Here is a 15,965-nt window from a genome sequence, read left to right as displayed (position 1 = left end):
ACAATATATTGTTATTAACTATAGTCACTATGATATGCAATAGATCTCTTGAACTAATTCTTCCTTATTGAAATTTTGTGTCCGTTGCCCAACATCTCCCCAATCCCCCCACCCTAGGGGGGACATTTTTTTGTCATAACTATTGGAGACAGACACTATGGGTTGTAGTTCAGAATAGTCTTAGCTGCTGGATCTCGAAGTTTCCTCTTACTCGAGTAGAAAGGCCTGCTGGTCACACATCTGCCTTCCTAGCCACACCCACTCACTAGAGACAACTGGCTGCCAGTAGCCTCATCTCTGGAGGAGAACAATACAATGAGCCTGTTGTGTACTTGTTGACATACAGAGTGGATTGTTTTAGCAGGTGCAGAAGATAGTCTATGTGGAGATCACAGAGATCTTTATCCTTGGTGGTGTAGTGTAATTCAAATCTAAGTTGTCCTTTGTCTGATCTACAAGCAGGTGTTGGAACTGGACTTAGTTAAGCTTGGGTCCTTTTGTGCATGGGGACAGCATTAATTCTGAACTTTTTTGGTGGTGGTTCTGTATTTTTTCCCTTTAATAAAAATAATTAAACTCTCTTTGGTGGCCAATCAGATAGCTCTGTTTTTTCTAAGTCTTTTGATTGGAGACCGTACACACAGGGCAGTTTGAGTCCTGGAAACATTCCTTTGCTTTCGAGAGTGATCTTAGTGATGAGCAATGATTAGGAAGATGGCTGTTTTCTGTTAGTGTGGTGATCTCACTTGGCTTGTTCATGAAATGAAGCCTCATACTTCTCCCTAGGTGTAGGCGATTTTTGCTTCTGAATTCACTTTTGATTATCTGTACCAATGTAGGGGAGAAATGGATAGGAGGACGATCCACGAGCTAGTGATATGCAAGAACCTTAATTACCCTGAACTCTGCTGTCAGATCCTTCAGTTCTCCAAATTATTCCCCTATGCTTGGCTTTTAGGAGAAGTAAATCACTCGAAAACAAGCTAAGACCAAGGATTTTGTTAAAAATAAGCAAACAAGCAAACAAAAAAGCCACTAAAATTGTCTTTCAGGTTCACTTCATATGTTCACCTTCATCGCAAACTGCTTAGCCTAATTGAAGTTGTTTTGAGTCCCTGGATGCAGTTGTATGTGTGGTAGGGAGGATGGGGAGGATCTCATGGGGGTCGTTCCGAAACTGCAGCGAATATACAACCCGGGGTCAAACATTTGCTCTGAATGGACAGCAGCTTGCTTACTCCCCATGATGATGAGGGAAGCTTTTCCCCTAGCTTGCTTTCTCCACTCTCCCTCTGCTCCTTGCTCATCCACTTATAGTCTGCCTCCATGTGAAGATCTCTGTTTACAAGGGGAAATGTGCCTCAGGAGGAGGAGAATAAAAATAGGTCAGTGGTAACTTTCATCACATATTCCCGTTTATTTGGTTTGAAATTCAGTTCAGATCAACAAGTACTTACTGGTAAGTTTGTTGTTCCCTTACCGTATTAGGCTCTGGGGGATAAAGAATCATGATGATAATGCTAATAGCTAACATTTACTTAACATTTACTATGTGTCAAGTGCAGTTGTAAGCGCTTTATTTATACTAGTGCATTTGACCCACACAATGAGCCCACGAAGTAATGTTGTTATCCTCATTTTACAGATAAGAAGATTGAAGTTAAAGTCACCCCAACTAGGAGCTGGTAGAGCCAGAATTTGAACTCAAGCATTCCCAGTCCAAAAAGAGCAGGTTCTTGCTCTTATGAAGTCCAGTTGGGAGAGATGTGGTCAATATACTGAGAAACGCTAGGAAATGATACAAGGCTCTGGCAGTGAGGACTGTAGGGAGTAAAGAGAGATTAGTGCAGATGAGCATGGGCCTTTGGAGGAGGCAAGACTTCCCTAAGTCCCAGATTCTTCATCTGTCAAATGGCTCTAATGGAATCTATATCATAGACTTCATGTGAAAATTGGATAAGATGATGAATATAAAGAGCTTAGTGCAGTGCCTGGCATATGGTGAGCACTCAATAAATTGTAGTTGCAATGGTGACGATGATGGTATTGATGTCTCTGGGACCTGAAAGATGAGTAGAGGTTGTATAGCCAGAGAGGAAGAGGAATGGCCTTCCAGGTGCATTATGAGGACAAAGGAAAGTGAACGTGATGTTGGGAAGAGGTAGTAAGGAGATACGATTTTCTTATTCCCTTGATGATGGTCATTAGTCACCTACTAGCTGAGCTAATTGAGGAGACAAGAGGAATGGATGTTGCAGAGTCAATCAGCAGCTCTGAAGCTTTTCCTTGGTCTTGAAGCATGCTGAGATACCCTGACACGGCGAGCCTACTTCCTGATTGGCCATCATCTTTTCTCCCTCCTCATCGAGCTCAGCCCTAATGTCAGATGAGTGGGTGTGAAGAGCTCTGGATGTTCCCAGAGTGGGATCAACCTGTGGTGCTTACAATCCAGGCTCATTTGCTTCCCTGTCCTTAGCTGGGTGGGAGCCTTTCATGAGGCAGTGAAAATGTGGCTCCCAGCGGGATGATCAAAGGGACTGGGCTTGGGGGTAAGGGAGATCCCTTGAGACTGTCTTCTGTGTTATAGGTGACATCAAGCAATTAAGTATATGTTGAGCTCCTACTATGGGCAGAACCATATGTTAGGAGTTTTGGGAAATTCAAGAGAAGTAAATAGCATGGTCCTTGCCCTTGAAGTATTGCTGATTTTGTTACAGAGACCAGATGAACATACTTTTAACAATTGGAGATCAACATTGGGTAGGTATAATTAAATGTTGAATTGCCTGCTTTCTTCAGGTGCCGCTACCTGGCTGTTCAGCTGTCTCCTGCCATCCCTGTGTTTGCTGCCCTACTTTTCCTTTTCTCCATGGCTACACTGTTGAGGACCAGCTTCAGTGACCCTGGAGTGATTCCTCGGGCCCTACCAGATGAAGCAGCTTTCATAGAAATGGAGATAGGTGAGTTTCCCAACCAGCTGGCAAGCTGCTGCGCAGTGGTTGGCCCTAATCAGTTAAGGGAATGGAATCATAATGGTAGCTGCTGATTAACCATCATTTCTGGCTGTTGTGATCCTGAATCTGAGATCATGACCACCCTGTGAATTTGGTAAGGCAGGCGTAGCAAGATTCTAAAGTCGTAGGCTTTGTTCTTCCCTGTGTTGGGTTGCACTTCAGGAAGGATTTGTTACCAAGGTCCTGCTGCATTGTTCCCAAGAGGATGTTTTTTTCTTTTACTTTTTTGGGGGGTTACCAATGCATTTTAATTTTTTTTTGGCAGTTGGCCTGTAAAGGGATCTGAACCCTTGACTTTGGTGTTATAACACTTCACTCTAACCAGCTGAACTAACTGGCCAGCCCTGCATTTGATTTTTTGGTGAAAGCTGTAAACCTTCTCCCCATGAAAATATTCTTACATGCATGCACATCCACACAATTTTGGATATAATTTCAGAGATTCATAGATCTTCTAAAGCACATTCATGGGCCCCTGACCAAGAATTCCTGCTTTAGGGGAACACACAAGGTGAGAAGGGGCAGTTTTGATGCAAGGACCCACTGAAAACTCTAGTAGGGGTAAAGGAAGCAATTGTGGGCCTGGTACAGTGCAGACTGCAGCTCAGGATGATAATATTTGGTACAGAGATGAAGTGCTACACTATCCAGGAGCCAGGGTGGCTTCATGAATTGAAGCAGAACATCCCAGGGCTAGAAGGGGATGTCCTGGGAGCTGACAATGGGAAAGAAGACTATGAGGCCAGTACTAGGAGGGAGTGGGAGCCTACCAGATCAGTAGCAGTGCCTAGTAAATGTTTCTCAAGTTTGGTGCCCAAGTAGCTTGAGTCACCATCCAAGCCAGATAGAGTAGAAGAAGGGACCCAGGACTTGTAAGACTAAGAAGCTATGCCAGTAGCTCACCAGTCTCTGACTAGCCTTTAGTTCCTTGAGGGTGCCTTGAAGGCTTCCGTGCTTTTGTTACTTCTTTTATTTATTCTAGCTATGTTTTCTCCTAGCTTCTTAGTGGATTTCTTTTCGAAAAATTCCAGCCTGCTCTAGTTGAGCTAAGGAGAAATTGGTTTATGCACATATGAGCTAGAAATACTTTGGGGTGGGTGAGGGTGGGAATAGTGGGAAGAAAGCAGAGGCAAGGTGTGTTGACACAGCTGGAGTTCGGGGGAGACCCTGTAGAACTGGGCTAGTTAGGAGCAAGATAGTGAGGGAGAGTTTTGAGTGCTGTTTTTCTCTCTTCCTGAACTATTTTTCTATAGCTTCCTTCCCAGTCACGTATGGAGAAAGTAAGGGTCAAGGCAGTCCCTTGCATCTCAAAGCAGATTGTTAATAAGGTTAGCTCTTTTGGCACCTGATCTATGGGCCTGGGGCCCAGGCTCAAGCTGCCACATTGCGACCTCTGCATTTAGCTTGTTTCTCATGATAGAAGAATGTTTCTTGAATTCATACGTATGTTCACGTTAGCAAGTTTTTGTCAGCTTATGCTTAGCCCTGTACTGGGTTTGCTGTGGGTGGGGGGTGGGGAAAGAAGTTATGTGATTCCCTTGCTTCATAGAGCCTGAGCCATGAACTCTGTCTCTCAGGTGCCCTCATGTAAAGCATATGCAAAGGAACAGTAGGGTGGCATGCTGGTACTTATATCATCCTCTTGAACAGCCATCCCCATCCTTTTAAGACTTGTGACACACTGTTATTGTTTGATTTCACAGCATCTACCCCACTCTGCAAAAAAAGGAAAAATGTTCCATATGGCAGATATTTTTAAAATCAAAGTGAATTGAAAAATATTCTGTTTTTAGAATTATACTGCGTGGCGAGGGTGCAATGAGACAGGCATTCTCATATACTGCAGATGGGCAGGCGTGCAAATTCATACAATCTGTCTGAGAAGCAATTTGGCAATCACTAATATGGACTTTAAGGGTTCATACCCTTTGACCCAGTAATTTTACTTCTCTAAGGGTTTAGCTGAAGGAAATAATCAGATTTTTACAAGTTCCTGTAGGAAGATTTTCAGTGCATCATTTTTTCTTTTTCCCTTTTTCTTATTAATATGAGTATAACTATTTTAATGCCAGCAACTTCATATATTACTGCTCAGACTTCGACATGCTTTTCTTTTTCCTTTCTGTTTTAGAAACTAATTTTAACCCATGAATACATTCTTGGGGAAGGGAGGAGAGGACTGGGATTAGGGTGGTGATCAAAGGGGCCTTAAGCTTTTATCTGTAATGTTTTGAGTTTTTGCATGCAACATCATTTAAATAGTAAAAACCCAGTGCCGTCCAGCCTGTGGCTCACTTGGGAGAGTGTGGTGCTGATAATACCAAGGTCACGGGTTTGGATCCCTATATAGGGATGGCCGGTTAGCTCACTTGGAGAGTGTGGTGCTGACAACACCAAGTCAAGGGTTAAGATCCCCTTATCTGTCATCTTTTATAGGAATTTAAAAAATTAAAAAAAAAAATAGTAAGAAACCAGAGACAATTTAAATGTGCAACAATACAAAATGGTTAAATAAATCACAATGTATGCATAAGATGGAATAATGATGTTTTAGAAAAAAATAACAACCATGGGGAAATGTTCACAGTATAATGTTAAGTAAATAATTTATGGTACAAAATTGCATTTATAATATGATCTCAAATTTTAAAAAATCATGAACGTTTATTTATCTGTTAAGAGAGGATGAGAAGCAAATACACTAAAATGTATGAATATCTCTGAGTTGAGAGGTTTTCAGTGATTTTTGCCTTTTCTTATATATTTTTTTTTCCAACCTTTTTATAAGCATGTATTTCTTTTATTTTAGTAGTTGTTTTTCTAATTCTAAGTATTACCAGTCTTTTTTCGTGCATATATTTTATTTTTGCAAGATAGTTTCCTTTTATCCATATTGCTTTTTAGGATACGTTTTCATTTTGCAATATATTATGAGTATTTTCCTGTGTTTGTCTACATCATGTTAAATGGCTGCATAATATTCTATTCTATGCATGTATCATAATTTACCAATCTGCTATTGTGACATTGAGGTTACTTTTAGTTTTTCACTATTAAAAGGGATTCTGTGACAAATAAACCTCTCTTGTATATTTCTTTGTAATTTTGATAAGTTCTTAGAAGTAGAATCTTTGTTAATATAATAGGTGGAAATGGTATCTTTGTGTTTTAATTTTTATTTCTCTGATTATTAGTGAAGTTGAATGTTTCCATTTCATTTACTTTTTTAGCCATTTTTCTTTTATGAATTTTTTGTAATCAGACAGAAAACCTTGAAGAAACACTTTTTCATATGTACACAACAGAATTGCTTGGCACTCAGTGGAATTCTGGGGCGACACTCTGTGATGTTGAAAGTCTAGTCTAGGGCCAGCCCCGTGGCTCACTCGGGAGAGTGTGGTGCTGACAACACCAAGTCAAGGGTTAAGATCCCCTTACCAGTCATCTTTTTTTTTTTAAAAAAAGAAAGTCTAGTCTGTAGTGCTCACTTCAGCAGCACACATACTAAATTTGGAATGATACAGAGATTAGCATGACCCCTGTGCAAGGATGACACAGAAATTTGTGAAGCATTTTATATTTTTATTTTAAAAGTGCAAAATAAAGCAACCAGGTTTAAATAATAAAAAAAAAAAGTCTAGTTTAAAAATGCTCATGTGAAGAAGACAGTGGGCCTAGGGAATCTTTGATTACCCCCATTGCTTTTGGAGAGATGGTGAGACTTTTGGACTCAAATAATGGCTAGCATTGTTGTTAACTGTCTTTACTGATTTACAGAAGCTACCAATGGTGCGGTGCCCCAGGGCCAGCGACCACCCCCTCGTATCAAGAATTTCCAGATAAACAACCAGATTGTGAAACTGAAATACTGTTATACATGCAAGATCTTCAGGCCTCCCAGGGCCTCCCACTGTAGCATTTGTGACAACTGTGTGGGTGAGTAAAGTCAAGGGGATGTTACTCGGTGGGAAAGCTGAGTTGAACAAGAGGATCAAGGTGGTCACATTCTATGGAAAAATCAGTGGGGGTGGGAAAAAGATTTAGATGGGAGACAAGCTAGATTTAGATAGGACATTTACATAGAAAAGAAGCTCCTGAACAACTGCAAATCAATTGTACTTGTGTTGATCAAATCAGAATTTAAATATTCTCTAGTCTAAAATGAAAAAAAAAAAAAATCTTTGGTGAATAAACTTTACCTGTTTTTAAAATCTACATTTTCCTCTACTGGATTTGTTTCATGCGGGGCTCACCTTATTTGGGCGAGGAGTATCCTCGTCCACTGGAGGGCAGTATTGAGGAAGGAAGGCCTGTACAGTATAAAAAGTGGTGTTCCCAAAGGGAGGAAAGATGCTAGCATTTGACTTCCTACTACATGCTGGGCCCTGTGCTAAGCGATTTCCCTTTAATTTATTTGAGACTCGTAACAACCCGGTGAGATCAGTATTATCCCCATTTTACAGAAGAGGAAATAGGTGAAGCACTTTTTCTAAGTTCATGTAATTAGTATGAGACAAAGATAGAACAGGTCTGAATTCAAACTGCTCATTTCTTCCATATGTGCTGCTGCTGCAAGTGTGTTGGGCATATGTGCATGATATAGGGGTCTGTGCTTCCATCCACATATATATGGCTTAGTTATAATCACTGCCTACTGTGTGCTGAAGCCTGGGAAAGATCAGAAACAAGCTGTAAATATGCCTATTGATAGGCATGTATGTGAAATTGCTGATATTATCACAAGGCATACTTTAACATTCCTTCTCTATGCCATGTAGCAGCATGTCTGAGGACATTGATTTCTTTTTACCAGCCAATTCTTCAGGCAAAGGTTGGGAGGTGTATCTTGCTTTATATGGTAAAAAGTTATATGTAGATAAAATTTTTGTAAATTGAAACTCATTTTAAATGAACCAGAAAAAGATATTTAAAGAGGGTCTGATGTAAGGTTTTCAGACTAATATTAATATAAAAAACTTATTAATATTCTTAAATATGAAGAACTCATAATAATTGATTTTTTAAAAAAACACTAACATTCAAGTAGAAATATGGACCATTCATTAAACAGGAAATACAATTGGCTAGTTAACATGAAAAAAATGTTCATTCCTACTAATAATCAAAGAAATAAGTATTAAAACTGGATGCTTTTTTAATCTAGAGAATTAGCAAGGAAAAGCTGATAATGCTTAGTCCTGTACTATAGGGGTATAGATTGGAACAAACTTTTTGGAAGGCAACCTAATCAGATTCATTAAAAGCCTTAAAACATGTATACCCTTTAATGCCAGTGATTCCCTTTCTCGGAAATTGTATTAGTTCATTTCTGTTGCTTATAACAAAATGTATGGAACTGGGTAATTTGTAAGAAAATGAAATTTATTGCTTACAGTTTCAGAGGCTGGGAAGTCCAAAGTCCAGGAAACACATCTGGAGAGTGTCTTAGTGATGGCGACAGTACTCAGGGGTCTCACATGGCAGGAAATGGTGGAGCAGAGAGTGGAGAGTTCCTCATACACTCCCCTTTTAAATCCCTCAGAACCACTCCCCAGACCACCATTATTAATCCATTCACTATGGCATGGTCCTACCATCTAATCACCTCTTCAAGGCACCATCTTTCAATTACTGTAATAGGATTTCCCATCCTCAACAGTTACAGTGGGGACTTAAGGTTCAACGAGGTGGGGGGGGGGTTTCCAGTCTACAGCATTCCACCCGACCACCTAAAACTCACGGCCTTTTCACATGCAAATACATTTATTTCATCCCCAAAGTCTTAACTTGTTTCAACTCAAAAGTCCGAAGTTCAAAGTCCCATCTGTGAAATCAACAACAAGTTATCTACTTCCAAGATACAATGGTGGGACAAGCACAGGGTACACATTCCCATTCAAAAAGGGAGAAAACGGCCAAAAGAAAGGAGAAATAGGCCCCAAACAAGCAGAGTAAGCATCAAATCTTAAAGCTGAAGAATCCTGTACTTTGACTCCGTGTTCGATGTCCTCTGCACACTGGTGTGGGGTTGGGTCCCCAAGTCCTCAGGCAGCTCCGTTCCTATGGCTTTCCTGGTGTCAGGTGATGCTTTAGCTCTTCGCAGGCTGGCGTTGCACGTTGGTAGCTCCATAATTCTGGGGTCTCTGTGGCAGTCCCGCTCCACCAGGCTCCAGTAGGCATGGCACTGATGGGATTTCTCTGCTGCAACTCTGACTTCATTATTTCCTCTTGGCAGTTACGGTGGAGTTTTAAGCTTCAATGAGGTTGGAGGGGCATCCAATCTACAGCCGTAGCCCTTTACCCAGAGTTGTAACATTCTTACAGCCTTATTTTTTGACCAGTAAACAGCTCACTGCTTTTTAAAAATGATCTATTTTTATTCTTTGTGAGTTTTTTATTCATTAAAATAATACATGTTCATTGTAGAAAATATGGGAAGTACAGAAAGTATAAATAAAACTTAATTCTAAACTCACTTTCCATTTTGCTGTATTTCCTTTCCGTCTCTCATTTGTGAAATTAGACCATATATGATAGTTTTTAAATCTTGCTTTTGTCACTTAAAATCCTTAGTGCATTTTTCTACATCTCTAATAAATGTTTTTTGAACATAGTATTTTAATGACTGCATAATCCATCATATGGTTATATTCTAGTTTATTTAGGCAGTCTCCTGTCATTAGACATTATTCACTATTCCTTTTTATTCATTATTATAGCACTGCAGTCAAAATTATTAAAATTAAGAATATGGAGAAATTGGAACCTTCATACATTGCTGTAGAAAGCCATTTGGTAGTTCCTCAAAAAGTTAAGCATAGACTTACCTTATGACCCAGCAATTTCACTCCTGGGTATATACCTGGATTAGTGTGCTCAGGCTACCATAACAAAATACCACAGACTGATGGCTTAAACAACAGAAATTATTTTCTCACAGTTCTGGAGGCTGGCAGTCTAAGGTCAAGGTGCCGTTAGGGTTAGTTTCTTCTGAGGCCTCTTTCCCTGGCTTGCAGATGGCTGCCTTCTTGCTGCATCCTCACACACTCTATACTCACATACTCCTGGTGTCTCATCCTCTTCTTATAAGGACACCAGTCTTATTATATTAGGGCCCTACCCTTATGACCTCATTTAACCTTGGTTACCTCCTTAAAGATCCTATCTCCAAACACAGCTTCATTGGGGGTTAGGGCTTCAACATATGAATTGGGGATGGGGGACAAAATTCAGTCCATAACAATACCCAAAAGAATTGAAAACAGGGACTCAAAACATACTCATATGTTGATCTTCATAGCATCATCATTTGCAATAGCCAAAAGGTGGAAACAACCCAAGTGTCCATCAACAGATGTGTGGGTAATATAAGATGTGGTATATCCATACAATGGAATATTATTCATTTATAAAAAGGAATGAAGTAACTGATACATGCTACAACATGGATGAACCTTGAAAACATTATGCTACGTGAAAGAAGCCAGACACAAAAGGACAATTATTGTGTAATTTCATTTATATGAAATATCAAGAATAGGCAAATTTATAAAGAGAGAAGATTAGAGGTTGCCAGAAGCTAGGGAAGGGGGAAATGGAGAGTTACTGCTTAAACAAACAGGTACAGTGTTTCTGTTTGGTAAATGAATAAGTTTTGGAAATAAATAGTGGTGAGGGTTGCGCAACATTGTGAATGCAATTAATGTCACTGAATTATACACTTAAAATGGTTAAAATGGCAAATATATATATTTGTTATATATATGTATATGTTATATATATTTTACCACAATAAAATTTAATAAAAATTATTGAACTTATATTTCTGTGCGCATCTCTATTTCCTTATGAGAAATTACCAAAATGGATTTATTCTGCCAAAGGGGTATGAGCATTATTAAGGCTCTTGATACATACTGCCAAGTTGTTTTCCGGAAAGGCTCTCTCAATTGATACTCCCACAAGCAGTACCTGAGAGTGTCCATTTTACACTATTCTCACTAGCACTGGATATTATTACTTATATTCTTATTTATTATTATTTTTTAAAATAAACTCTGGGGCTTTTGTCACATTAGAACAATGGGATCCAACCCTTTTGAACACGAGAACCCTTTTTTTTTTTTTTTAAATTTTATTTTGTCGATATACATTGTGGCTGATTATTGCTCCCCCTCACCAAAACCTCCCTCCCTCCTCCCTCTCCTCCCTCCCCCCCAACAATGTCCTTTCTGTTTGCTTGTCGTATCAACTTCAAGTAATTGTGGTTGTTATATCTTCTTCCCCCCCCCCGGGTTTTTGTGTGTGTGTGTGTGTGTGTGTGTGTGTGTGTGAATTTATATATTAATTTTTAGCTCCCACCAATAAGTGAGAACATGTGGTATTTCTCTTTCTGTGCCTGACTCGTTTCACTTAATATAATTCTCTCAAGGTCCATCCATGTTGTTGCAAATGGCAGTATTTCATTCATTTTTATAGCTGAGTAGTATTCCATTGTGTAGATGTACCACATTTTCCGTATCCACTCATCCGATGATGGGCATTTGGGCTGGTTCCAACTCTTGGCTATTGTAATATATTCTTATTTTGATAAGCAAAATAGTATCTTATTGTTTTACTAGTATTTCACTGAATTATTAGTGAACCTGAAAAATTTTAAATATATATTTATATGGTATTTATTAACTGTTTTGCCCTATTTTTTGTTTGTTTTATATATATATATTTTATTTTTATTTCCAGCTTTACTGAGGTATGATTTACAAATTGTATATATTCAAGGGGTACAATGTGATGTTTTAATATACATATATATTGTAATGATTACCACAGTCAAATTAATCAACATATCCATTACCACACATAGTTACCATTGTGTGTGTGTGTGTGTGTGTGTTGAGTACACGTAAGATCTCTCTTAGTAAATTTCAAGTAATCTTTGGCCATTTTCTTTTCTTTTCTTTTTCTTTTGGCTGGCTGGTATGAGAATCCAAACCCTTGACCTCGGTATTGTCAGCACCATGCTATCCCAAGTGAGCTAACTGGCCAGCCCCAGCTATTTTCTTGTGGAAATATTTGTATTCTTATTGATTTGTAAGGTCCTTTCATATAGTAAGGTACAATCTTATATACAATGCTGTTTTTTTTCTCTTTAGATTTCTTTATAGTATTTTTTAACATGCACAAAATATTTTTTTCAAGTTTATGGAGTCAAATCTGTTTTTCTTTGTCATTTGTGTTTTCTTCTATTACTTTTGCTGTTTATTCTTCCTGAACTTAATAGACCCACCTGCTAAGGTTTTTATTTGGAAAAGCAATGTCTTTACTGTTAACTGGCAAAGTGAGACAGATCACTTAACCCCTCAGTGCCTTAGTTTCCTCATCTGTAAAATGGGTAAAAGAGTATCTCCTTTTGCCCAACTTCCAGGATGATTGTGGGGATCAAATGAGATGGCTGTGAAAACATTTTGTAGAAGTAAAAAGCAGAAATCTGTGTATTTTACAACTGAAATAGGCAGTAACCCTGGGGGTCTTTGAATAAGGTATTATGTGGATGGTGGGATTGCTCTGGACTCTCTCTTTGACACTGGACTCTCCTCTTTCTTCCACAGAGCGCTTCGACCATCACTGCCCCTGGGTGGGGAATTGTGTTGGAAAGAGGAACTACCGCTACTTCTACCTCTTCATCCTTTCTCTCTCCCTTCTCACAATTTATGTCTTTGCCTTCAACATCGTCTATGTGGCCCTCAGTGAGTATTCAGAGCAGTGTCTGTTGTTGGAGTGGAAGTGGGATGGGGTGGGGGGAGACTTGAGGACAGCTTAGGGGGGTAGTTGGGTTTCCTGGTGGGACTTTGACCACTGTGAAGGCACTTTAGGACCGGTTAGAAATGAGCACTACTGTCTGCTCTTGAGCAGGGCTGCAAACCTGGGCTCACATCAGTACTTACTGAATGTGTTGGCATTCTCTCTGGCCCTCTGCTGGGGACTGGGACAATAATTAGTGGTCTACACGCAGAGTACTGGACATTTCTGAGTTGATCCCAAAAGTTAGGGATGCATTTTGGCTCTGTGCATTTTCTTTTCTTCTGCCTTGTGCTAGATGGTAGAAGGTTTTTTTTTTTTTTTTTTTTTTACCAGAGAAATGCCTTTTAATAGCTCATGGTCTACTTTGGGAGATAGAAAACACACACCCACATGTGTGCACATGCACACACACACACAAAAACAATCTGAGGGTGGATGGGATGTGGAGTTAAGGGGGTGGCCTTAATCAAAACAGCTTCCTGGAAAGAGGAGTCATGAGCTGGATTGTGAACAAGGGAAGGGCACAGACTGGTGAGGAGAGAGGAATTTTCTTGGCTATTTCTGATTTCTTTCATCTGTTAATGCCCGCCTGCTTGCCCATAGTTGGAGGCTAGGGAAAAGGGAAGGGAGCATGATGCTCTGGCCAGCTCTCTAGTCCAGTGCCTGGTCCTGCTTTGGAAATGTGAACTCTTTAGTCATGAGACTACCAGCTTGGAGGTGATATTCTTCACCCTTGCCTGAGTGAGAGCTTATCTCTCTCTCTCTTTCTCTCTCTCTCTTTTTTTTTTTTTTTTTGGTGGCTGGCTGGCATAGGGATCTGAACCCTTGACCTTAGAATTACAAGGTGGCGCTCTAACCAAATGAGCTAACCAGCCAGCCCCTGAGAGCTTATCTCTTGCTAGTGTGTAGCATGGGATAGAGAGGGAGAGGAGTGAGTAGGCACTAGGATAGTGTGTAGTTTTGACTGTAGTCACTAATTTTTCTCTCTATTCCTCCTTCCAATTTCACAGAATCCTTGAAAATTGGCTTCCTGGAGACATTGAAAGAAACTCCTGGAACATATCCTCCCCTGGCAGTATGTCCCTGTGAAGCTTTCTTAAACTACTTTCCAGCATGCTTTCTCCCAGCAGTTCTCCCACCATCTAGTTTTTCAAACGTCAAAGAGTGCCAAGTCTAAAATAAAAAAATGTAGTCTTAGTGCAAGCAATCAGAATGGAAGATGGCCCAGGCTTGGAGGAAGGACTTCCCCTCACCCCCTTCTCGGTTGCCTCCCTCCCAAGTCCTTCTGATCCTAGGCTCAGTCTTCTCTCCTTTGGTGGGATGTACTTTGCCTCAGTATACCTCTTATGTTACTTACTGGAAGTCCTGCCTTCCTGTTACAGCTAAGACTTATTTTGTACAGTGGCTGCATTTCTGAAAAGGGGATTCAGGTGAGATTTCTATAAAACACATCCCTTTTTTTCCACTATTTTTTTATTTATAAAGTTTATTTTTTGGTGGGATTCCCATTGGCAGTGATGGCCAACATTGTTTAGCTTTGGGCCCCTCCTAAACATCCTCTTCAAAGAGCCAGTGGTGAATAAACAGGCAAGCACTTAAATACACTAGAGATGCCAGAGATCTACTCGTAGTGGATGAACAGAAGTCCTTTACCTTTCATAAGGGTTTAGAATTCATCTGTTGTTATGTATGGACACTTGGTTTTTTCTGATATATGTTCTAAGAGGTAAAGACAGTGTGATTGGTGCCATTAACACAGGTTAGGCATTGAGTCCCCTGGTGTGGCTTCTTCAGCATTCCTTAACCTCACCCCACTGTTCTAGAAGTCCTCATTTGCTTCTTCACGCTGTGGTCCGTCGTGGGACTGACTGGATTTCACACTTTCCTCGTGGCTCTCAACCAGACAACCAATGAAGATGTGAGTGAACTATCTCTTCTCCTCACCACATATTCTTCCTCTCCCAAAAGACTGGTCTCTTGTTACCTGCTAGAGAACTGAGTCTCCAGGGCCCAAGAGGTTGAGGCATGCAGAAACCTGGGGTTTCGATAATGGGCCACAATAATCAACCACATTGTATATCGACAAAATAGAATTAAGGAAAAAATAAATAAATAAAAATAAAAACTCAAAAAAAAAAAAAAATAGAAACCTGGGGTGGGAGATCGTTAAATTGCACGTGTGGAAGAGAAAGTAGACAGCTTTGTTTGGAGCTGAATGCCTGTAGGGCATTAGGAAAACTGTTAAAAACTGTTTGGTGCCTCTGGATTTGGAATGGAGAGGGACAGTTGCACTGAATAAATCATTACTTACCAATCAGTCCATGTTCATTGTAGAAAATCAGAAAATACAGATGAACAAAAAAGAAGAAAAGTCCCTGTAACTACCTCCTAGACATCACCTTTGTTAATGGAGTGATTTATAGTCTTCTAGACTTGTCTAGACTTGTTCCCATGTTTATGTGTATACATTATGTATTTTTAAATAAAAATAATATGTATTGTTCAGTTATCCACTTTTTTCACTCTATTGTGAATGTTTTTTCATGGTTATGTATGTATTTCTTTTTTTATTGTGATAAAGTATACACAATATAAGACTTGCCATCTTAACTATTTTTTAAATGTACAATTCAGAGGCATTCAATACATTTGCATTGTTGTACAACCATTGCCACCATTAATCTCCGGAACTTTTGCATCATCCCGTGCTACATGTATTTCTTCAACATAATTTTTAATGTAAGCCTTGGCTTTTACCATGCAGATCAAAGGATCATGGACAGGGAAGAATCGTGTCCAGAATCCCTACAGCCATGGCAACATTGTGAAGAACTGCTGTGAAGTGCTGTGTGGCCCCTTGCCCCCCAGGTACTCAGGGGACTAAAAGGTCCTGGGGCTCTTGGGATGAGCAACTCAACCCAATCCTGTTACCTGGTCTGATACATTCTTTGGAATGTGGCCTCTTGGTGTCAAATAGGTCTTCCCACAGGTTGTCACTTGGTACCATATCTACACAGACCATAGACCATGAGCTGGTTGTTTGGAAGGGATGATCTTTCATTCTTATTTTATTTGGTTGTTCCCTGGTTAATGTGGCATTCCCTGGTTTGTGGAAGAAAAAGTGAATAGAAGATAGGAGGCATGTGC

The 15,965-nt window shown here is 39.8% G+C and overlaps 1 protein-coding gene and 1 non-coding gene across 2 annotated transcripts in view; both read left to right on the top strand.

Annotated features, from left to right (window-relative positions):
- Positions 1-15,965, top strand: part of ZDHHC9 (zinc finger DHHC-type palmitoyltransferase 9) — a 37,812-nt gene that overhangs the window by 12,748 nt on the left and 9,099 nt on the right. Inside the window, exons 2-7 of the mRNA XM_063083464.1 lie at positions 2,800-2,960; positions 6,792-6,950; positions 12,626-12,763; positions 13,829-13,877; positions 14,634-14,736; positions 15,583-15,686. Of these exons, the coding sequence (XP_062939534.1) occupies positions 2,800-2,960; positions 6,792-6,950; positions 12,626-12,763; positions 13,829-13,877; positions 14,634-14,736; positions 15,583-15,686 (714 nt within the window). The remainder of the gene's footprint in view (positions 1-2,799; positions 2,961-6,791; positions 6,951-12,625; positions 12,764-13,828; positions 13,878-14,633; positions 14,737-15,582; positions 15,687-15,965) is intronic.
- LOC134368772 (U6 spliceosomal RNA) lies at positions 6,495-6,598 on the top strand. The gene has a single exon (XR_010022481.1). It is a non-coding gene; the product is annotated as a U6 spliceosomal RNA (small nuclear RNA).

This window comes from Cynocephalus volans, chromosome X (assembly GCF_027409185.1).
Source record: "Cynocephalus volans isolate mCynVol1 chromosome X, mCynVol1.pri, whole genome shotgun sequence".
NCBI lineage: Eukaryota > Metazoa > Chordata > Mammalia > Dermoptera > Cynocephalidae > Cynocephalus > Cynocephalus volans.
The sequence above is the reverse complement of the archived record's forward strand: the minus strand, read 5'-3'. Positions and strand labels throughout refer to the sequence as shown.